Consider the following 22,744-nt stretch of genomic DNA (forward strand, 5'->3'; position numbering starts at 1 on the left):
TTATTAAAGAAATTTCTTGGCGACTCAATGAAACGCCGAATATAGTCGGCGATAATGGTAATAAATAAAAATGCAAGTAGCAGTTGTGGGACCTTCTGGGTTCGGTGCTGGTATGTGCATATATCACAATGGTCCTCTCCAGTCTCCAGTCTCCAGTCTCCACCACCAGAAAGTTAAATGAATCCAAAGTGGCATTAGTGCTTGCCAGCAAACCAGCAATCAACTTAGCAGTAACATATTGATCTTTTTATTTTTATTTTTTTCTTACGGAGTGGGTATCCGGGCCATTGGTCCGACTAATTCCACTCCGGCTCGAGAGAGGAGATCTCATCCCACTCCGAGCACGGTAGTAAGGGGACTCGAACCCTGGTTGTCCAGGTAAATCTACCATATCCTAAAGAGGGGGAGCTGATCGCTCGAGCTAACCCTTAGAGACAGTAACATATTGATCTCGTTTTGTGAGGAAACATGCTTAATCCAACAATGCACTGTACACTCGTGTCGTATGTATGCCTATGTATGCCATAGGTTCATTTGACCACTTAACTCTACTCAAAACTCTTCTTCTTGTTCGGTAAAAGGGCACTGGAAGTAAGTAAAAGGTCGATAATCTTGCTTAGCCTCTCCGTCTGACAAGAAGCAAAGCAAAAAGATCGGTAAAATTTATTTATTAGTTTTTGGTCGGGGTGGGGAAGAATGGCAGTTTTTGGTCGAAGTTTTGAGTTTTACAGTTGGAACTTTGGTAAGAGTTAAATCTTGTGCTAAGTTAGCAAAAGATGTTATGATTAAACTAGTACTCCATCCGCCTCATTCCGGTAGGTTTAACAATTTACATTAAATAATAGCATTATAGAAAAGTCACAATTTAGCTATATTTTTCAATTGATAAGTGAACTGTACTATGAGATGGATGAAAAAAAAATATAAATCTATTAAAATGGAACGGGGAGTGAATAGTATGTATATTGGATGATCGTGACAAAATCAATTGTACGCGGCAGGCATTCAAATTCTTTTTTTTTTTTTTTTCAAACGAATTCATTGTATCTGCTTACCTTCAAATTCATTGTATCTACTTACCTTCTCTAAGTATACGTCCAATAAATTTTATTTCTTTGTGGAATCGTGCTAAACTTAGATTGACAACCTGATGATTGTTTGGAATGGAAGAGTTAATATTAATTTTCTTTTAATCAAAGCCGTGGACGAGTACTAGTTGTAACGATTACGTGGTAGTAGAATTTTCATCCGCAGTCGGTGTACTTTTGATGTATGTGGGTCCTTGCACAAGGAGAATAGCCAAACAGAGTGAAATAATATGGGCTGGGATGAATTTGGCGAGACGAGCAGTTACTTTTAATGGGCTGGCCAGTTCAATGCTGTAGTGTAATACAGAACATTGATTGTGCTCTCAAGTAAGGCCCGTTCAGTGCTGCAATAGCGAACTAATGGCCTAGGCTTTCATTTTACAAGTCGAGAAGCATATAGTGGGCTCACACCCGAGAAAAAAATTGTTGGGCAAGAGCTTCAGTCAGTGGATTGCTTCGCACATGAGCAGCTGTGTACAATCCAACCGTCCTCGTCGACCCAAAATCCAAGTCAGTTGAATGACCCAACAAATATGTCGTCTTTGCCTTGTACAGTTATTTATTTGTTTCCGGCGGGAGGTCTTGCACTCGCTCTCCTCTCCTACTGTTTGGGAACCAGCAGAAGCGTAGCTAGATCTTTATCCCCTCCGGTTCTAACCTAGAACCTCGTACTAGTATTAAATTTATCCAGGTGAATTTCTTTGTCCTAAAACTCTCTCTGGGTTCATGTTTATTGTCCCGAATTACTTCTATCTTTAGGGTTTCGAATTCGGACTCAGTGTCTAACGTGCCTTCTTATTGAAAATTCTTGTTTTGCCTCTTCTTTTAATTTTCGTTTTTGGCCGTGATTTAAAATTATTGTTGAACGTTATATTTGATTGTGTTATAGTTGCTCACTTACTTGTAAAAATCCCAAATTCTTTTGATGGATGAATTCTATGTGGTCTACCAATATTATATCGTAGAGTGGAGAAAGGAAAGATTTCCATTCTTACACAAGTGGGTTCAAAGAGTGGCAGATTTTGTGAATATTAGATCCTTGATTTATGAGCAATGTAGGTGTCGTGAGAAGTTGGGGCTTTCGGACCCATTACTAGTGAAAACAGGAGATGCTATTTTGACGTTGGCTTCAGAGTTACTAGATTAAATGACACAGAAACATGAAAGGTACGGTATGTACTGATTTTACTGGAATCTTGATCCGGTGTCTTCCGGTGCATAGAGCAGTTTATAAGTTTCTTGACTTCACCTGTGATTAACCTTCCTTTTTCCTCTGTTATGTAGTGGACACGTTTTTGTCTTGCAAACATGTGATAATTGGTGCATGTTTTTTTTTTTTAAAATTCTTTATAATTTTTCTGTGTAGAGAGACTACACACTTTGCTTTGGCAACTTGCTGGGAGCATGTGCTTGTTTTCTGCTTCTTTATCATTTTTTCTGCATCGTTGTCTGGTGGAGAAAATAAACAGACTGCTTTGACAACATACCTTGCTTCTACAAGGAGCAACTCTTCTAGTTTATGTGTTGATTGTAACTTCTATTTAACTTCATTTATCTGGTGTATGCAGGCTACTGTTGACTGCAATACACGGGAGTAACTGGACTGAATCATCAATTTTGCCGTCAGTTTCCCGCCAGCAGTTTCATGGTACTTCCATTGTCATGTGGCTGACTATGTGTATATCTAAGGGCCCTTAGTTCCTCTTTCAACTACATAAAAAGGGTGTAGTTTTATCTGGGTTGTGGATTCTCGGTGCAACTGCTGAATCAGGATTCCTTCATACATCCATTTAACTTGGGAAAATTTTTTGTTAGTCGTTTTTTACATGAACAATCCATTAAAGGATCAAAGTTGGAGCTTCCTAAAAATGGTTCCTTTGAGGACTCGGCTATCTATACTTTTTCTTTTTCAGGCATACATAAATGTTTTAGTAGTCTGGCTATCTAAGTTTCTAATGTGCTATTTTCTAAAGTGGTCTGTTTTGATCTTGATTTCTGATATTTTGTTTAACATTCTCTGCTGGTTGTTACTTTGATGCATTTATCATCTAAACTTGACGAACTTTAAATTGCTTCTGTCTGCTATAAAATTGAGAAGTACTGATTCAATTTCTGCTACTGATTTGGGAACTCTTCGGGGTATATGACTAGTCAATGCTGAAGATTGGCTTATTGGTTCATGCAGCATTTTGCTCCTTACAGAATTGCTATGCTTGTGAATTGCAGGACCTTGGGCATAGTTTTGATGACAAGTGTGAAAGCAGACTTTACATTGGCAATCTCGACTTAAGGATAACTGAGTAATGAAATATTTTTGCACCTATCTCCTTTCTTAGATTTCCATACTCAGGATAGAATTTTGCTTACAACCTCTTGTTTTTCAGGGCAGCTCTTATTAAGATGTTCTCTCCATTTGGAAAGATAGTATCTGAAGACTTTCTGTGGCACACAAGAGGCCCTAAACGTGGAGAGCCACGTGGATATGCTTTCGTTCAGTTCAACACGAAAGAGGTAAGATTGATCATTCTCGTGTGTTTTTAATAGAAATACTTGATTTCTGTTTCTCAGTTCAGCACGGTCAGTATGTTCTCTCTCAGTACAATTCCTAATTTTTGCTTTTAAAGTGAGCATGCAGGAAGCTAAATTGGCCAAAGAGAAGATGCACGGGAAGTTGGTTTGTGGTCGGCCTTTGGTTGTTCGCCTTGCTAGTGAGAAATACTTGATGGATGCAGCAAGTAATTCACCTAATGCAATTGGGGACTCAAGCAAATCAAGCCTCGCTGGTAGCAGTTCAGGACAAGTGAATCGAAGTGCAAAAATAGCTGCAATAAAGAACAAATTGAAGGCCATGGAAGAGGAGGGCGGGAACCCAAAGAAACAGAAACAAGCCGATAGCATATCTTGCACGGAGTAGATGGAGAATCCTTCATCTGTTAAAAGATAATGGACAGAGAAATCCAACAATTCTGGCTGATTAATGTATAAGCTATTTGGGTTCCTTTTGAAGTCAACAATTGTAGGAGATGATGGCAATATAGTTTTCTGGAGACAGGTAGAAATTTCGTTTTGTGGGTTAAGTCCTTTGGAAAGGTAGACAACATAGTCAACATTATATGGTTTGTATGTATTAACTTTTAGTTCTGACAGGAATGTAACTCAGTATTGGAATCCCCTTTGTTTTACGCAATTCAGAGACTATGCCAAGTAACAACTAACAACTGACAATATTGTCATCTGGTTGCTGACACTTTTTACATTCCTTTGTCATCTGGTTACTGTCTCAGTATTTCCACCCAAAGCAAAGGAAACTTAAAAATTCTTTGCAGCTTTGTGGTGGTTGGAATTTGGAAGTCTGGTTCTATGCTCATGGAAAGCTCCGACGCCCAAGTGTCCAACTGGGGATCAGAAGGGCGAGCGTTGACTATTTTACGGTGGACCGGAACACAAGTGCATCCTGTGGACTTGTTGACTATTGACGAGTGAACTCTTTTAAATCTGAAGTCATGGTAGAATAGTAGTAGTTGTCCTAAATACACGACTGAGTAGCGTAGAAATTAGCATCTAACACAATATAGACATATTAATACCAGGATGCAAAAATTACAACAAAAATTTTTACAATCAGTAACTTATTTTCTTTTTATTCGTGTGTCACACATCAATCTCATTTACTAAATTCTACCAAAAAAAATCCCATTTACTAAAATTTTTTTTAAATTCACCTCATTTTGACCATCAATTATATGGTAACAAATAGTAAGACGTGTCTGCAATTAAAGCACTACGTAATATATATCACTGTTTATTGCTCTTAGGATTGCGGCGAATCCCTTCACTAGGAGAGGTTCCTTCGTATTTCTGGCTCTTTAACAACACCACCTGTGGTTTATTCTTACCAAGCCCAAAAGATACTGGGATCTGCCGTAAATGGCGTCGCAACAGGGGTTGCTGCTGTCAACTCCGGTTCTTCAACGGTGGTCATGTCTCGGTTCCCGCCAAAACATTTCCACCATTTCCTCCGCCTACTCAGGAATTGCTAACCCAGCACCTCAGCTACCCAAGTCCCACTCACGCTTCCCGGGAAATCATCAGAAATCCTTGTTCTTCCCCCTCTATTCACCCGGATTGAATCGTCATGTAGCACCTAATTCTATCAGATCGCAGTTGAGTTATCCGATCATTTCTCCACAAGATCACTGGGGCACTTGGACTGCTCTTTTGGCCACCGGCGCTTTCGGTATCTGGTAAGTCATAATATTCTATCCGCATTTTCCCATCAAAAAATTACCGTTATTTTTGGTCTCAGTTGAGGGAATGATCATTATTTGTAATGCTGAGTCAAGGTCAGAGAGGACCAAGATTGGAAGTACATTGAGTGGTGCGCTGGTGAGTATATTAGTTGGTTTAGCCGCCAGCAATTTGGGAATCATACCTTGCGATGCGCCCGCATATAAAATCGTTTTGCAAATCTTGCTGCCAATGGCAGTTCCCTTGCTGTTGTTCAGAGCGGATTTGCGTCGGGTAATACAGTCCACTGGGACACTGCTTCTGGCTTTCTTGCTTGGATCAGGTAGAAAACGATCCCGGAATTCCCTTAAAGCTTCAATCTTGTGTTGGCACTATGTGAGTTGAAAATTTTTTAGAATGTGTTTATCCCAAAAAAAAAAAAAAAGGTAGATTTAAATCCAAGTTTGCTGGAGGGTTGATAAGTGATACAGAACTGAAATGTAATCATCATGCTCTCAACTTTACGTATCTACTTAGATAACCATGTTGTACTGCAACATGCTGTGCATTCAGTTCAAGTTCATCCTAATAGATACTTATAAACAGCACTGGACTGTAAAGAATTTATGAAAAAATTGAATAGAGTCTTTGGTTGGCCTTAGAATTTTCTAAGTCTTTGCAGTAGGGGCAATCCATCTCAGAGCAACTTGGGATAAAATTTTTGATACTTTTTACCCTTTCTAAAAAATTTGTGGTCACCACTTACCATGTTAAAACCTGAACTTATGTGGCATCTTTTAAATTTTCAAGACCCTCGATAGTTTTTGCTTTCTTCTGTGGTTGTATCGCAGTTGCAACGACTCTTGGAACTGCTGTGGCATTCCTTTTGGTGCCAATGCGATCATTGGGTCAAGATGGTTGGAAGATAGCTGCTGCACTAATGGGAAGACATATTGGTGGAGGTAACCTAAGACGACATTGACTGCGTCATGTTTTTACCTTTCTTTGAAACTTCACTGCATAGTCATTCTGATGACCACATTAGATTTTTACTGGACATATTTCTGTCACTCCACATTCCCTTAATCATGCAATGGGTTATTTTCAGTTTGATGCTAGGTTTGACGTCAAATCAGGCTATTGGAATGCAAAAGGGAGCTTCTTTTATTTTCACTCAATTGTTAAGTATTTTATGGCTTTTCTTATGCTAAGAAAGAGGGTGCCAACAAATGCTTGCTTCCTTTATACTAGCTTTCCTCTAGACAAATTTCTGTCACTCCATACTATCTTAATTATGCAATGGGTTATTTTCCATTTGGTGCTAAGTTTGACGTCAAATCAGGATATTGGAATGCATAAGGGATCTTCTTTTATTTTCACTCAATTGTGAAGTATTTTATGGATTTTCTAATGCTAAAAAAGATGGTGCCAACAAATGTTTGCTTCCCTTAAACTAGCTTTCTTCTACTGTATGAAGCTTTTCTGGCTTCATTTGCATTGAATGACAAATTTTAATTTGAATGGTGTAAGATTTCAGGTCAATAAGAGTCTCAGTGGTGCTTCCTCTTTTAATTGACGCTGTGGATTGTTTATGTTCCCATTCAGCTGTGTTTGCAAGATGAATTGGTTTGCTCTTCTTATAACCATATTGATAGAGCTTCTTTTTTTTTTTTCCCTTTTATTTAGCTGTCAACTATGTGGCGATTTCTGAAGCCTTAGGAGTCACGCCTTCTGTCTTAGCTGCTGGACTAGCTGCAGATAATGTTATTTGTGCCATATATTTTACAACATTGTTTGCATTGGCATCTGGAATACCTCCTGAGGCTTCAACAGCAACTGCTGGTTCGGTCCAATTTCTCGAGTCATCATATGGTTAATTTTAGTTTTTTCATTCTAATTAAATTGTGATTGCTGATCGAGATTCTTTGAAAAGAAATCTTGTACATCGGGGTTTTCAACTTTTTATTATTATTGTTATTTTTTTTTTTGTTTGACAAAAGGTCAAGCCAGTCATTTGTTCTTCAATTTTACCTCTATTTATTTATCTGTAGAAAATTTTGTGAGTTTGTGCGACATAAAGGCATCAACCATGTTAAGTAAGGCTATTGCAACTGCGCTGCATCTGACCACACTGAACTTTTATAGATGCTGATGCTGGATATGATATATCAGAATCTGGAAATAAACTGCCTGTACTGCCAACTGCTACAGCCCTAGCTGTATCCTTTGCCATTTGCAAAGCTGGCAGTTCTTTTGCAAAGTATTTTGGAATCTCAGGAGGTAGCCTTCCAGCCATTACTGCAATAGTTGTAATTCTGGCAACTGTATTTCCAAGGTTATTTGCTCATCTAGCACCATCTGGCGAGGCTATGGCACTGATTCTCATGCAGGTGATTTTTTTTTTCATATGCGCGTGGGTCCTTCTGTTACAGATTATAATCGCTGCTTCCTATGTTCTTCTTGTATTGAACCTAAATTTGTACTTGGATCAAGTTCCTTAAACATAAATTTTATTAATGACACTTTATTTTGGGCCTCTGCCACACACTTTTTTTTGATACTATTAATTCATCGTTCATGCTCTCTTGAGCTTGCAACATAGTTCACGTAGCGTTGTTGCATTGCCCAAACTTCTATTAAGACTGTTAAGACTCTTACTGGTCACAGTAGAGAAGCTAGATCAACTAAGCAGTTTTTGGTAGCGTTCAACCTGTAGTTTTTTGGATACCTGGGATGAGAATAGACAAGATGTATATTGTGCCAAAAAAGGACCAGTTGTGCTAAAATATCGAATGACTAGGTTCGGGGATAAGCTCCTTAGACATGTAGGAAGATGTTTTGTGATAGGTTGAAACTCCATAAGAGAAAATGCTAATGGCACTTGGCCATCTTTAGGCACAAGCCACTATTGAAAAATGTTGTGGTCGCTATATTAATTTTCTGCTTTGCAGCTTCAGCTTGTGTTTCAATTCCCTGGTTAACTCAAACTGCTAAAGTTTTTTGAGTAGAAATTACTATATTTGTGAGCTTACTGTGGGTAGAATGACTTGTTTACATTCGTTTTCTTGTTGGAGATGACAGGTATTTTTCACAGTGGTGGGAGCAAGTGGTAGCATGTGGAATGTGATCAATACAGCACCAAGTATTTTGTTGTTTGCCCTAGTTCAGATAGCTGTTCATCTTGCTGTGATTCTTGGTCTGGGAAAGCTCTTCCGCTTTGACCTCAAGTTGCTGCTTTTGGCATCTAATGCGAACGTAGGTGGCCCCACAACCGCTTGTGGAATGGCCACTGCCAAAGGATGGAGCTCTTTGGTTGTTCCCGGTATTCTTGCTGGCATTTTTGGCATTGCCATTGCCACTTTCGTTGGTATTGCTTTTGGGTTGACTGTGCTCAGATTTATGTAGTTACCTGACTGGCGGATCAGTCTGGCTTGTAATTTGAACTTTTTTTTTTTTTTTTTGGCTTTTGGGGTTCCATTTTATTTAACCTTTTGCATCCTTCTGTTCAACTTATGATCGCCCTGGTTTTAACGAGACAGAAAGCTGCTTGATTGATCGTTGCAACTAGACACGAGCACAACCGAACTTTTAGATGCATCCTCTGAAGAAGAATCAATAATAACAGGTTCCGCTTGAACTGCATTATCTGGGGAGTTTCTTCTAATGTAGTAGCAGTAGCATTTTGGATTGCATTTGGTCTTCCACCCTTATATTAAGCTCTAATAACATCCAAGTAGCCAGCAATGCGTCATATCTACTCTGCAACTTTTCCTACAACCCCATCATTCATTTTCAAGAGATACGCGGTAGTACTTACGCCATGAGTATAAATTATAAGATTTGCTTGATTTTCCTGCGTCCTTCAATAAACTCTTTTTAACTGCAAACACAAACCTTGAAATATACAGAAAAAAAAAAAGGTGCCAGTGATCTTTACAAACTGTTTAAAGCGAATTAGTCGCAAGAAATTAAGTAATTCCATTCCATACTGTTATAGATGGAGTGAATATTCATTATATTTTGTCATAACTAAAGTTGCAGAAGTGGTGGCTGCTAGTGCCAGAGAGGGTGTTCTTCCTACACTGAATCTGGGATTCTCCATTTTGATTCTTGAAGCAGCAGGGTCATTCTTGAAGTACCTCCTTTGGATTTTTTTCATTACAGGTAGAAAGCCTCTTTAGGCGAGCAGGTATAAAAATTTATCCTAATCCAGAGAAAGGGAAGCCTCTTTAGACTAATAAATATAAACATCTGACTAGATTAAAAAGATGTACCGACACCTTTTTTGAATTTTTTTCATTGCATTGCAGGTGAGTTTCGAATCTCGACTTCCAATCTAAAGAGGTTTTGTGGCCACCGAGCCAAAGAGTGGTTTTTCCATCCATGTATTCTTAGGGATGTCAGAAATGCACAGCGATGGACTCGGGGCAGGGACGGTTGCAGACAAATTTCCTCTTCATCAACAGCGCGTAACTTCTTTTGTTCATCGTGTAATTTTTTTTTCACAGGTTGTATTTTCACAACAGATAGTGGTGGGCCCCACACTTGGCGCGGAAATCGAGTTACCACTTGTTATCTGAGCCGCACATTTTTTTGAAGTCCAATCTGGACCATGAACCGTGCAGGGACGGTCATACTGCCCCAAATCCCACAGCGATAGACTTCTAATAGATGGGGTGGGGCCACAAAAGAACGCTTTAGAAAATCCATCTTGGGCTTGAAAGTCTGTCGGCCCAACTTGGAAGGCTTCCATAATTGGACTCGACGGGTGCTAATTGGAGGATGGTGCTCTTCCTCATGTAACAATTTGCCACGTCTCTCCATTTTCCATCCATCATCAGCCGGCATCCTTCTCCAATAGGAATCCCATAAATCTCCTCCTGCTGCTGCCAATGAAGGAGGCGACAAGACTGTCTAAACTTCGAAAGAAATGGCGTCTTTGGCGGCAATGCAGCTGTTACAAGTCCCCACTCTCTCATCATCATCATCATCGGTGCCATCAACAGTTCAGAGACCACCCTTTTTATCAACATTCTCGGTTGGAAGGAAATCCCAGTTGCACTCCAAACCAGCATCATCTTATTCATACGGGTTCGTAAGGAACAATGGTATTCTTAATACGCGCAGCTGGAACCATGCGACGGTTAAATCTCTGTCGAATTCCCCCTTAATATCTCCCCACGACAATTGGGGCATCTGGACTGCTCTTCTTGCAACCGGCGCTCTTGGTCTCTGGTAAGAACATTGCATCGATTTTTCTCTCTTTCATGGGACTACTTTTTGTTTTTAAGCAATCTTTTGCGAGAGTCCTTTTTTTTTTTTTTTTTAAACTCCCCACATAGGGAAATGGTAGTATTATTAAACGTGCTGAAGGACAGTTGAGATATTGCTTGCTGTGGGAATGAAGGTCGGAGAAGACCAAGGTTGGTAGCACGGTGAGCGCAGCATTGGTCAGCATCTTGATTGGGCTGGCAGCCAGCAATGCGGGAATTATTCCTTATGAAGCCCCCGCTTATTCGGTTGTCATCAAATTTCTGCTCCCATTGACCGTGCCATTGCTTCTATTCAGAGCAGATATGCAACAACTAATTCGCTCAACTGGGACTCTGCTTCTCGTTTTCTTGCTCGGATCAGGTCTCTTTCTCTTGCGCACTTCTGCCTGTTGTTTGGATCATGCAATAGATATACAGCATATAATATGAATTCATTATCTTAAAAGCAGAGCATCTTTCTTTTCTTTTTCCATTTCCTTTTTGGATGTGGCAGTGGCAACAATTGCTGGGACTTTAGTGGCATTCCTGTTGGTGCCCATGCGCTCCCTTGGTCCAGATAACTGGAAAATAGCTGCTGCTCTTATGGGCAGTTATATTGGTGGAGGCAAGTTGTCTTGAAACTGCACTGATTTCTCTGTGGTTTTGAACATGACTATCGACTTGATTTGTTACATGTCAATTGCGGTGGAGAAATGGTTAACGCTAATGTACCAAAGATGACTAACCTTTTGGTGACTTAAGTCTCAACTCTCAAGTAGTGCGCAATTTTCCCTGCCAAAAGAATTTGAAGCCAAATATATCTGCAGCTGTGAAATGCAATTTATGAAATATGAAACTGTTCAGTGTTACTTACTTTGCTCAAATAGTATCTCAAGCTATGCTTTGAAAAAAGTAGGGATTTCTTGTAAATTGAGATGTGCTGTTAGCAAAGCATCAAAAGGGCATGTATATGTGCACAAAATGGATCATCACGTTTAGTATTGTAGTAGGAGCATTTGCGGATGGTCAAGGAGAGTTTTAATACTACTGGTTCCAGGTCTAACGCTTTTTAAGATTAACATTCCTAATGTTTAAATGAATGGGAGGCATCTTTTCTGAAAAATCCACATTCCTTTTCTGCAATGGTAATTGAAGAGTACAGGTTGTCTAAAATTATTTGTGTGCAATGCCAGAATCTCAACTTCTGGCTGTTCTTATGGTAACATACAATCAATTCAGTCATCAACTAAAACAAGAAAAAGAATAAAGAAAGAAAAGGAATTAATGATTGGGGTGAAGTATGTAATGCAGTCAAAGGAAGCGCCTCTGTGTTTACATCTTGGATCTCTGTGTTCTTAATCAATTTCCTATGCATTTCTTTCTTCATCTTCAACAATAATGTCTTATTGTCATTCCTGTAGCCATCAACTATGTTGCAATCTCAGAGGCACTTGGCACTTCTTCCTCAATTGTAGCTGCTGGTGTTGCTGCTGATAATGTAATTTGTGCAGTATACTTTATTGTATTGTTTGGGTTGGCCTCCAAAATACCTTCAGAGACTTCATTTTTTAGTAATAGTAAGTAGTCTTTGGCTCTGTATTGCTAGTAATAGTAATTGTATTTGTTTAACTGTCAATCAATTTGCTCTACTGTGATTTTTTTTATTTTTTATTTTTTTAAACTTTCCTTTTGTCTTGATTCGTAACATTCTTTATCAAAACAGATTGTATTACATGGTGATTTATGTGATGAGGCTTGAGACTGGAAGACCTTATACTTACGTATAGTTTGATCTTAAAAGTGAACGAGTAGTTCTTTTTACAAAAAAAAACCTCTGTATGCTGACTGTTGCTACATTCCTCTGGATTTATCATCATCATATGAAGTGGAACCTCGTCATTTTCTATTCATTTCATATTTTCTCTAACCCAATATGATGTCCCCAACATCAATGCTAGAATGATTCTTTTTGTCACTGCTACTTTTGTGGCAGATGCTACTACAGATTTGCCGTCCGATTCTGCAAGCAAATTACCAGTGCTGCAGATGGGTACATCACTGGCTGTTTCCTTCGCTATATGCAAGGCTTCCACTTCTCTTACCAGATTTTTTGGAATTCAAAATTGTGATCTTCCTGTAATCACCACAATTGTTGTGATTTTAGCAACTTCTTTCCCTGGTTATTTTCGCCCCATCGCACCTACCGCTGATGCTATTGCTGTGGTCTTAATGCAGGTAAACATAAAGCTGCTCTAAGGAGTCTCCTTTTTCTTGCATACCTCTTTGGATTATTGCTTGAAACATTAACCAACCTATGAATGTCAATACTCCATTGAGAAATGCTCTTGGTTCTCTGGAAGGAGATGTAACTTCTAATATGAGCAACAAGTGTTCTTGAGCTCCACAATATTGAAAGAAGGGGAAACAAGCAGTCCTGCAAGTGTTTTTGTCATCTTGCCTTTGAATGACATAGTACTGCAAAGTCATTACTTTTTATTGAGACACGTTCTTCCTCGGTCACTTGATCCAACTTCCAGTGTACTTCATCCAGGGCTCAGTTTAAGGCCATTAAATGTGAAAAAACTCAAAAGCCCCATCCAAGTCATAAGCTCAATGAATTGCTTCATTTTGTGAGTAGGGTCAGATTTATTTAGTTCCATGTTGTGGATAATTAGTCCGCTGCTTCTGCGTAGTTGTTTAATCAATGACTCCTTTTTCTTTCTTTTAATTTTTATTTTTTCCCAATTGGGGTTAAACTGTGAACAGGTATTTTTTGCTGTTGTGGGCGCTGGAGGGAGCATATGGAATGTCATCAATACTGCTCCAAGCATTTTTTTGTTTGCATTTGTTCAAGTAACCGTCCATCTCATATTGATACTCGGACTAGGAAAACTATTTTGCGTCGATCTAAAGCTGTTGCTTCTGGCATCAAATGCTAATATTGGAGGTCCTACAACAGCATGTGGCATGGCCAAGGCCAAAGCATGGGACTCTCTGGTTGTTCCCGGGATTCTAGCAGGAATATTTGGAGTATCCATTGCAACATTTTTAGGAATTGGGTTTGGAATTCTAGTTCTTAAACACCTGTAACTTGTTTTCTCATGGCCAAGGCCAAACAAAGAATGAGACTCTTTGGTTGTTCCCCGGATTCTAGCGGGGAAATCCATTGAAACATTTTTAGGACTTGCGTTTGGAACTCTACTCGAAACACTTGTTTTCTCTGCGGCCTTTATATTAATTGTTTTCTATGGTACCTAAGCGCATCTGTAGTTTCAAATGCGATGGCAAAAAGCTCCCTCTCTTGTACGTTGCGCATTAAAATCAGATGCTGCACCATATCCAAGTCTTACCACAGGGATGGTCGACTTGCACTTTTTTGGCAGCTTCACTGCAGCAGATTGCACTTTTGTATTTTACAGTATGGTATGCATTATTGTACGCTGAAGGCAGCCGCCCCTAGAAACTTCCACAGGCTTAATATATATTAAAAATAAAAAATCAAACATTCATATCCTACCTCCCATTACAATCTCCAGAGAGAGAGAGAGAGAGAGTTGGTGGGCCCTGACAAGCAAAAAATACCAAGGCCCCAGCGCATTAATCAAACAAGGAGAGCCGAGCACTTCAACCCATCAGCGAAATCAGATTTTTCAAATTTCCTCCACGAAAGAGAGGAAAAAAGAAGGGGAGGGAGGAAAAGGAAAAAACGCATTCAAAGGAATTGAATTTCTAACTAGCAGCCTTCACCCAAAGAGGAACAAGGCAGTTCGCGACACGCCATGTTCATTCTCTACCCGGTGATGGCCAAATACACCAGCCCGGAGACAGGCCGTAAACATAAACCTGAGCATTGTTATAACTTAACGACATCCCCCTTTAACACGCCTAGGTACATTACCTTCGGTCAGTACTTCGGACATTATGCTCATTATTAGAGTTTCCAGCGTCCAAATTATCTGTTGTAGCACATGTTAACTTAATTCCTCAAAATGCCAATAGAGTCAGAATTGTACCCTCAATGCATCATCCCAGACCTGTCATCGTGTCTCTTATCATCATCATTCTCCTCCAACTTACATCCCCTACCAAGACCAGCCGTATGAGGAAATCGTCCAGGCCGCATCATGGGTCTAAATGAATCATCTGACTTCAAGCGTCCAGATAAACCAATAGATTCCAATCTTTGGCTCTGTCTAAACACATTCAATGGTGATCTACGATGCCTCAAATGGCTATCTACAAAATTCCGATCATCAAGGCCCCTAAAATTACGCTGCGGTGAAAAGCGGCCTCTAGGCGGGGACATGAAACTCTCTCCATAATCAGCTGCAAAATTGGGCTTCTGAAATGGAGCCCTCATTCTATCCATTCTAGCTTCAGACCTGAAATCTGGTGACCTACTATGACGTCTTGCACCCAGGTTACGCTCCCTCTGTGGGTGCCATGCACGGGGAGAGCGTGTTCTGGATCTTGATCGTGAATCCCTGCGGGGTACAGATGCATGAACACCTTTAGTGGATGGGGCAAAAAAGCCCCGCTCTTTCCAGGATAAATAATGTGGCATGCGAACTGAAGATGCAGCATCATTATCCATGGGTTGGTGATATTCCCCCCGTGGGCCTCTACCAACACCGTCAGTGAAATTTCTGGAACCTCCCCTGTTTCTGTTGCTGCTGAATGCTGCCACTCTCCTCTGGCTACCAGGGTATTCATCCCTGTCAACTGGTGATCTTCTCCAACCAAGCGGCCTCTGCATGCTTTTTGAAGAATAGTTCACAGACTGCTTGTGATCGTGGGGATCTAATCCACCAAATTTGTCAACAGAGTCAGCAATCACACTTCTTGGCCTGGGCTGCCCTTGACCCTCAGGTCCACGATAACTAGACGGATAACGGCTTCTGGACTCCCAGTAAAACAAATGACCATCCCCTCCAATTCTTTCACGTTCGTGAACAGCTGATCTGTACCTCGTTGCAAATCTATCAGGACTGCTATCCCTCTCAGTTCGTGAAGAATAATTCATAGATTGCTTGTGATCATGGGAATTCACTCCACCAAACTTATCAACAGGATCATTAATAGAACTCCTCTGCCTGTTTGGTACCTGACCTTCATGACCACGATAACTAGACGGATAACGGCTTCTTGAGTCCCAGTAGACCAACTGATTATTCCCTCCATTTCGTTCACGTTCCTGAACAGCAGGTCTGTACCTTGTCACATATCTATCAGGACAGCCATCCCTGTTTTCTCGTGAATATGAACTTCCACTGTTCCGGGATCTAAGGCATGAGAACAGTCAGACAATCAATTCACAATAGAGGAAAATTAAGTGAAAGGAATATGACCAAGCAAATCAATCACCAATCCACACAGAAAAGTATACCAAAAATTTTCCAAACACCACTCAGCCAGAAAAAGAAAATGGAAAAAGAAATGTGATGCAGAACCATACCTCCCCTGCAGTGTATAAGCATTGTCCCTCTCCATTGCATCCAATGTTGAAGGCCCTTCAATACGTGATTGCAACTTCCCCCTGGTTGTCTTTGACCCAACTCCTGCATATGATCCTTTGACGTCAAGCCCATCCATGTGATCAGAAGTGCGACCCCGTCTACTACCATAATTTCTTTCCACAATCACATCTGTAGAAAGTTCTTCTGTAGTTCCAGATCCTTGATTGGACACTTTTTTGCCTGCAGTCTCAATCTTCTCTCTAATCTCCTTTGATTCTCCCCTTGAAGAACTTTTCACTGAAGTACTCCTCCTGGAATCAGTTTCTTGAGACTCTGCACCCAATAAACCATTCTTTTCTTTGCCTTGAGAACCTTCAGAACCAGCTTCAACTACTTTTGAGCTGGGACTATCACCAATATCAGAATCCTCACCAACTCTACCATCAGATTCATAGTCAAGACATTCATTCTCCCCATCCTCAAGTTCATTTTCCTCCCATGAGTATAATACTGAGCCCCTTAATTCTCCATCCTCGTAAGGAGAATCATAACCAGCTTGAAGCTCATCAATTTTATCTCTACCATCTATGCAACCAGGATCATCCTGTGAAACATCTGAATTGTGGCAATCATGCAAAATGGATCTCCCCTCACCTTCTTCATCACGAACATGAGGATCATCATCCTTGGAAGGGAGCTGCTTAAAACCCAGGCACCGTGCAGCATCAGTTCCCAAATCATTAGCGGCCAGAATTTTCCCATCTTGACCCTTGGCATCAGAAATTACAGTGGAATGACCTCCAACAGAGATGTCTGAGATAGATAAACCTTCACACTTGGATGATGGAAGTGTGTTCTCCCCGGAAATACTTTCCAAATTTTCAGCATCCAAAGTTTTACAGGTGCCTATACACTTTTCCAGCCCGAGGGCAATCCTGTTATCAGGCAATTCAGTTTTCTTTTCAGAGTCTTCCGGATCTCTCAGTTGACCATCATTCTCACCCCCAAACTTTTCCAAATCCGAAGCATCAGGTATAACTACATTTTGTTCAGAAGTAGTCGCTAATGAAGATGCATCTCTACAACTGTCAGCACCTGGAATCATAGTAGACACAGGACAAGATTTTATGTCTAAGTTTCCACCAGAAACTTCTGATGAATGACATGATTCAGACAATGGACAATTAGTAAAAGATCCGTTGCTACCGAGAACATGACTAGAAACCTTTTCATCAGCAAGAGAATACTTTACAGGTTCCATTGAATGTCCACTGAGGCTACTATAACTAGTTTGACAAAATTCTTCTGACCCATTTTCCTTCATTTTTGCAGTAGAAGACTGAGTAGCACTTTCAATGTGGTCCAGAGGCAGACAACTTTCAGAGCCACTTCCATTACTTATACAGTCCCTTTGAATTACACAACCTTCTCTGTCAAGTTTCTCCATGGGCATACCATCAATACAAGTATCATCACACTTGTACTGAGCGGAAGTATCCTCGTTAGGTTGCTCCCATGCATCCATCAAAGTATTGAGGTCCCAATGCCGTCTATCAATCTTCGAACTAGCAGATTTGCCTTCCTCATTTTCCTCTGAACTAGAAGGAGCACCATGAGAACTTTCCACAACTAATGAGCATCCCTCCTTATTATCCAGTAGTGAAGCATCTTTGTCCATTTGTTTCCCTGACTCTGAACAAGGGATACATTCTCTCACTGGCAAAGAGGAAGTAGAAGCATCAGATCTCTGTGGAAGTGAGGAAATTTCAACTGCATCCCCCTTACCTTCATAAGGATCGTCATCTATGTTGTTATTGCAGGCAGCAGCTGCAAGAAGAGCAATACCAGAGAAGTTATCTGAATTATAAAGCTCTCCACTTGTCTCCTCAGGAACTTTATCAGTCACAACTCCTTCATTAACCCCATTACCAACTCGAGCTGCAACAAACCCTCGCCTGTTTGTATAAGAGCCTGACGAACCATTGTGGTCTGAAAGATGTTCAAGGTCATCTGAATGTGAAGATGGAGTGCGCAATTGAGGTGATACTGACTGACCACTGTATAAAGAGGTCCGCAATGATGGAGATGGTGATCGTAGATAGTATCTCCTTTTCTTAATCGGCACGTACTCTGCTTTGTCAGGAAAGCATTGCCCAGTACCAGGTTCGCCAAACTGCATAAAAAACACGTCATTATGAAATAAAACATGAGATCACATGCTCTATCCTTGAACAGACAATATTAGGATAGAAAATTACATACTTTGTCAGAGTCAGATCCAGAAAAATCTCCAACCCTTTTAGGACTCTTATTGCCCAAGGTTACACGCCCATTGTTTCGTGCCACAGACTTTCTAGAGCGCTTCCCCTTCACAGTTTTCCAACTCAACTCACAATTGATTGAATTTGTAACTTCCAGACCCACAGTTCCAAGCATGCTTCTAGATAAGGGTCCTATTCCATCAACTAAGAATCTACCACCACAAGACTTGCAGGAAGCCCCTGCTAGCTGGTTTCTTTTTATACTAGATTCCAATGAAGAGGCTAAACTTCCTGGGCAAGTACAAATGCGTGTCTGCATTTGACAAGAGAACATTTCATTTGCTGAGAGAACCAAGTAAGAATCAAAACACACAATTACAATTAGTGGTTCTGTCAACTTTTCTATAGGCCAAGAATTCAACGTCAAACTAAGTTTAAATCCTTTAAAAAAAATCTTTTAACATAATAAAAATTAGTATTAGGCAATAAAAAGCCAACATTGCACATTGCACCTCCAACCTCTTAACAGCTTAAAGGTTCCCAGTTCCATTTAGGTCAAGTAATCGATCCAACACCTCGACCAAAGTTACATCATATATGCCTTTGTAACAGCACGATACATCACATTATGTCCAACAAACTTTCCTAAGGCAATGGGAAGAGCTCCCAGTAAAAGCTCAAAATGGACAAGATATAATGGCATGGCGGCACTGGAAACTCACCATCAGTTACCATCCAACATTGGTCTCATCCAGATATCAAACTTCTCCAGCAGAACCCAACTTCTAAAATATCAATATATTGGACTCCTGTTGAGTTTAAACAAATACATCAGAATTCAAAAAATAGAGCACTGCAAGTATAGAAAGCCACCAATACAAAATATATGAATAATTGCTGAAAGACCAGAAAGCTCATGCGCCTCAACGAGGAACCACCTATGGGAGCAGCAGTCACAATAAGTAGGAGACTTGCAACAAAATTCCATAAAATTAATTAAATATTTTCAAGGTAACTTGTGCTAATCTTTGAAGTCACAGTTTGTTTAATTCGAGGCACATAAATACGAGAAGATTTTATTCAATAACATCGACGATCATTAAAAACACATATTTCAGTTTGATAGAAATCAGAAAACCGCCGCTTCTTGCCAGCTTTGGAAGAACACGCTGCTTCTTGCCAACTTAAGAAGAACACTAATCTGTTATCTCATGGAATGCCACCCGCAGGGGAGATAAAAGAACTTTCATCATCATTCCAATCCCCAAAGCAGCAATCCACTGCTTGGAAGGAAACCCAACAAAACTGCTAACAACTTGATAAATAAGAACTAACTTGATATAGATCCCAAATTAAAAGCAGCAATTTATCAATCTTAGAGTGATCACAAGAACTACAAAACCATAGGGACAAGAGCAGCAAGTCAACACCACGACATGACATGGCTTTAATCTCACCAACTCTAACTAATTGTAGTTTCTCTGCATTTATTTAAGTCTACATTCCTTCAAACAGAACTGACTTCGAGAATATGCCTGGACTCAATAGACATGGACAGCATAAGCCTGATTGCCCTTACAGCAAACAATGCATTGGATCTGTCTGCATATCAGCAAGTATGTGCACATATTTCAGATCCACCAGACATCCAACCTAAATAGATTAAAAACCCCCAAAAATGCCATTCTTCTTCTATTAGAAGAAGAAAGAAAGATCCGATCGGGCAGGTCAAACTAAAATCTGGCAGTTATCAATTCAGCATCATCATTTGTCCTGACCAACCTTAGATTCAACTCTATTTTCATGCAGGGAACTTAGCTCTACCAGAACTTCTACAGGTGCTTGCGTATATCTCTAGCAAAAGAATCCACCAAAAGCCAAATTATTAGCCCAAAAATCAAAGGGGATCTTTTTGAAAAAAAAAAAAACCTAACTACCTCCGCAGCATTTTTCCTTGTTAAAAATCTCAAAATCACAATAAAACAAGTCGATGCACAGCCCCAGCGACGCCAACAAACAAATCGTTGCAGACTGCGGTGCAACACAGAGGTGCCAATTAAATCAAATTGCGTGTTTCCATAGAGTTGCGGGTCCTTAGGCAGATAGAATACGCATCTATAAAGGTAAACAGGCCTTGGTTCTTTTGTCAGGTTCCTGTTCTTGTCCCGATCTTCAATCTCGGAGCAGCTAGGTAAACCCTACACACATTTCTCTCCAGAAACAACAGATCTAGCAGTTGTCGCCGCAATCCACGTCCATGTAAAACCAATTTCTTCTCTGACGAAGCAATACAGCAAAACATCGAGCACAAAAACAAAAACGAGTGTAAAATCAATCAATAGCTAGGGTATTCAATACCTGCTTCTTCTTTAATCTTCTTCTTCACATAAATCGCCGCAAAATCGCCTAGTCCTCAGCCGATGCACCGATGTGCCAAAAGCAGAGATTAAATAATAATTGTATCAATCATCAACAAACTCCTCTCGTCGCGCTTCTTTTCACAAAAACCGAAGAGCAGAAAATAAAAATCGCTGCCGAGACTTTGTACAAAGATATAACTCCAAATACGAGATCTTTCCGACTGTCCAATTCCTCGCCGACGATGAAGGGAGGGTGGTAACGGCCAGATCTTGGCGGCAGAGAAGAAGAGAGCAGTAGGATTCCGGCTTCCGTATGTCACTTTCTCTTTCTTGTTCTTCCTTTTTTTTCTTTTTCAACCCCCGGTAGATGCTTTGTTTTCTTTCCGCTCCCGCAAGGCTTTTCCCAGCCTGTTCTTCCCGATGAGGTCTTCTGCGTGTATTTACCCGTTTCTCTGTGTGTTGTAGATGATGAGCTCTGAAGTGTGCGATCAACCACGTATTTATGGTCGATCGTGTCCCCAAACTGCCCCTCCAAATTTGATTTATTTATCGATTATGCCCTTCGATGCCCTACTCCCCCATTGGGACTGACATTCAGTCGCGGTCAACACCCCCGACCCGAGTAGCGGCGTTCTTTGCCCATGGATCTCATGTTGATGATTAGGTTTTTCTCTCTTTAAAAAATTTTTGGTGAGTTCTACGTTGATCCAACGACCGTCAGTTGATCCGTAACTAATTTTTGTTTTTCTTCTTTTTTGGCCTTTGATAATGGATCCATCCTGTGTTTGGATGGGAGATTATTTAAAAAATAATACTTAATAATTTCAAATAATTATACAATATGAGAAGAAAAAATATATTTAAAAAATAATTAAAATTTATGTTTATGATATAAATTAAATAATATTTTTAAAAAATTTGTATTCAAAAAATGCTAATCTTTTCTTTTTGACAAAGCAAATTATTATGATAAAGACGGACCCGAATAGGGGAAACAAAATACACATACAAAGTAACTGTAGTGTGTTTGGATTGTAAGTTATTTGAGATATTTTTACTGTAGCATTTTTTGTGATGTGAAGTATGTGAGATAAAAAGGTGTATTGGAAATTGTAATGGTGATGTAAGCAAATATATTTGGTCGAATAACTCACAATCCGAACACAGGTGTTTGATTTGTGCGAATGGTTATGAATTTTCCGCCAAAAAAGAAATGTTAAATACTTACTAATTGCTAAAGCTTATAGCAGGGAAAAGGCCAACATGTAGCATCGGAAGGGGAATGGATAATCGTTGAGAAGTCAATTAACGACAATTTAAGTAAGCAAAAAGAAGAAGAAGAAGAAGAATACAAGTGATCAAAACAGATGCACGAAGTAAAGGGAACTGCTGTACTATAGATTGGGCATGTGTGGCCGTCGATTGAAGCCGAGAGTTGAATTTCCATTGCGCCCAAAAATAAAAAATAAAATAAAATTCATCATCTCAACGAATTGCAGAATATTTATTTATTTAGTAGTAGTAACTAGTAAACGTACCAATTTACCATTCAACTCAACGGTGTACCCCTGAGGAATGATTTTTGAAGCTCGACTCAGAAAATCTATTTTGGTGCCTAATACTAGCAAATTTATTAGATTAAAGACACAATTATCAACAGCGTTCTTCTAAGTTGGGAATAACATAAAAGGGTGTGGTGACCGGACGTGGATGCACAACAATTTTAAGCAAGTAAATTGATCATCCATCGTAGAAATGTAGTTTAGGTTGAGCTAAACTTTGAAGAAACTAAAGATTTTCTATACAGGGAAATCGTATAGGAAGTATGGAAATCTGTCAGTATTTAAGAAAGGAAAAGAGAGAAGATGGGTGGAGCTTTGAAACTGAGTCGAATACTTGGCATTTAAGCTCCGTTCGTATATTCTATGAACAAAATTTGAGTTTTGGTTGAATATTAAACGAGTTACAAAAATTGCTTAAATTCAATTAGTTTATTTGTATAAATATTCGAATTCATTCAACTAAATGAGCTTGAATTTGAATTTGAAGATGATTTAATTATATTTTTTTTTAAAAAAAACAATACATTATTTAGAATAA

General features: G+C 39.7%; 4 protein-coding genes across 10 annotated transcripts; 3 read left to right on the plus strand and 1 right to left on the minus strand.

Moving 5' to 3' along the window:
* Positions 1 to 1,621: 1,621 nt before the first annotated feature.
* On the plus strand, positions 1,622 to 4,275 carry LOC113724980 (uncharacterized). 2 transcript variants are annotated; one of them, XR_003457255.2, is made up of 5 exons: positions 1,622 to 1,779; positions 2,657 to 2,736; positions 3,315 to 3,388; positions 3,478 to 3,599; positions 3,713 to 3,927. XR_003457255.2 is itself a non-coding variant. In XM_027247905.2 (5 exons), exons 2-5 carry the CDS (start codon positions 2,734 to 2,736, stop codon positions 4,000 to 4,002), a joined length of 483 nt encoding a protein of 160 aa, XP_027103706.1. In that variant the 5' UTR covers positions 1,622 to 1,779; positions 2,657 to 2,733; the 3' UTR covers positions 4,003 to 4,275. The 2 variants fall into 2 exon arrangements, 1 of the variants encoding a protein (XP_027103706.1); XM_027247905.2 differs by having other exon boundaries at positions 3,473 to 3,599; positions 3,724 to 4,275.
* Positions 4,276 to 4,893: 618 nt separating this feature from the next.
* Positions 4,894 to 8,957, plus strand: LOC113724981 (uncharacterized). Of its 2 annotated transcripts, XM_027247906.2 has the most exons (6): positions 4,894 to 5,332; positions 5,432 to 5,658; positions 6,167 to 6,277; positions 7,002 to 7,157; positions 7,461 to 7,705; positions 8,397 to 8,957. In XM_027247906.2, the coding sequence occupies exons 1-6, from the start codon at positions 5,016 to 5,018 to the stop codon at positions 8,718 to 8,720; spliced, it is 1,380 nt and encodes a 459-aa protein (XP_027103707.1). In that variant the 5' UTR covers positions 4,894 to 5,015; the 3' UTR covers positions 8,721 to 8,957. The 2 variants fall into 2 exon arrangements, with proteins under 2 accessions (XP_027103707.1, XP_027103708.1); XM_027247907.2 differs by lacking the exon at positions 7,002 to 7,157.
* Positions 8,958 to 9,603: 646 nt separating this feature from the next.
* On the plus strand, positions 9,604 to 13,786 carry LOC113724983 (uncharacterized). 2 transcript variants are annotated; one of them, XM_027247908.2, is made up of 6 exons: positions 9,618 to 10,550; positions 10,723 to 10,949; positions 11,082 to 11,192; positions 11,989 to 12,144; positions 12,561 to 12,802; positions 13,334 to 13,786. In XM_027247908.2, exons 1-6 carry the CDS (start codon positions 10,246 to 10,248, stop codon positions 13,655 to 13,657), a joined length of 1,365 nt encoding a protein of 454 aa, XP_027103709.1. In that variant the 5' UTR covers positions 9,618 to 10,245; the 3' UTR covers positions 13,658 to 13,786. The 2 variants fall into 2 exon arrangements, with proteins under 2 accessions (XP_027103710.1, XP_027103709.1); XM_027247909.2 differs by lacking the exon at positions 11,082 to 11,192 and having other exon boundaries at positions 9,604 to 10,550.
* Positions 13,787 to 14,190: 404 nt separating this feature from the next.
* LOC113724984 (uncharacterized) lies at positions 14,191 to 21,276 on the minus strand. Of its 4 annotated transcripts, XM_027247914.2 has the most exons (5): positions 20,643 to 21,276; positions 19,007 to 19,093; positions 18,286 to 18,597; positions 16,023 to 18,196; positions 14,191 to 15,849 (listed from the first exon to the last, which is right to left on the minus strand). In XM_027247914.2, the coding sequence occupies exons 2-5, from the start codon at positions 19,007 to 19,009 to the stop codon at positions 14,583 to 14,585; spliced, it is 3,756 nt and encodes a 1,251-aa protein (XP_027103715.1). In that variant the 5' UTR covers positions 19,010 to 19,093; positions 20,643 to 21,276; the 3' UTR covers positions 14,191 to 14,582. The 4 variants fall into 4 exon arrangements, with proteins under 4 accessions (XP_027103715.1, XP_071929481.1, XP_027103716.1 ...); XM_072073380.1 differs by lacking the exon at positions 18,286 to 18,597; XM_027247915.2 differs by having other exon boundaries at positions 19,007 to 21,276.
* Between the last annotated feature and the right edge of the window lie 1,468 nt (positions 21,277 to 22,744).

The sequence above is a fragment of the Coffea arabica genome, chromosome 2c (assembly GCF_036785885.1).
Source record: "Coffea arabica cultivar ET-39 chromosome 2c, Coffea Arabica ET-39 HiFi, whole genome shotgun sequence".
NCBI classification, from domain to species: domain Eukaryota; kingdom Viridiplantae; phylum Streptophyta; class Magnoliopsida; order Gentianales; family Rubiaceae; genus Coffea; species Coffea arabica.

Excerpts from the sequence above, each read along its gene's own strand:
- LOC113724981 (XM_027247906.2), top strand. The coding sequence starts at position 5,016 with ATGGCGTCGCAACAGGGGTTGCTGCTGTCAACTCCGGTTCTTCAACGG. Across the intron at positions 7,158-7,460 it reads GGCTTCAACAGCAACTGCTG|ATGCTGATGCTGGATATGAT; the intron begins GTTCGGTCCAAT and ends GAACTTTTATAG. Across the intron at positions 7,706-8,396 it reads TGGCACTGATTCTCATGCAG|GTATTTTTCACAGTGGTGGG; the intron begins GTGATTTTTTTT and ends TGGAGATGACAG.
- LOC113724984 (XM_027247914.2), bottom strand. Across the intron at positions 18,197-18,285 it reads CTGGATCTGACTCTGACAAA|TTTGGCGAACCTGGTACTGG; the intron begins GTATGTAATTTT and ends TTTTTTATGCAG. Across the intron at positions 15,850-16,022 it reads GCTTATACACTGCAGGGGAG|ATCCCGGAACAGTGGAAGTT; the intron begins GTATGGTTCTGC and ends CTCATGCCTTAG.
- LOC113724980 (XM_027247905.2), top strand. Across the intron at positions 3,389-3,472 it reads CTCGACTTAAGGATAACTGA|GGCAGCTCTTATTAAGATGT; the intron begins GTAATGAAATAT and ends CTTGTTTTTCAG. Across the intron at positions 3,600-3,723 it reads TTCAGTTCAACACGAAAGAG|GAAGCTAAATTGGCCAAAGA; the intron begins GTAAGATTGATC and ends GTGAGCATGCAG.
- LOC113724983 (XM_027247908.2), top strand. The coding sequence starts at position 10,246 with ATGGCGTCTTTGGCGGCAATGCAGCTGTTACAAGTCCCCACTCTCTCA. Across the intron at positions 10,551-10,722 it reads ACCGGCGCTCTTGGTCTCTG|GTCGGAGAAGACCAAGGTTG; the intron begins GTAAGAACATTG and ends GTGGGAATGAAG. Across the intron at positions 12,803-13,333 it reads TTGCTGTGGTCTTAATGCAG|GTATTTTTTGCTGTTGTGGG; the intron begins GTAAACATAAAG and ends AACTGTGAACAG.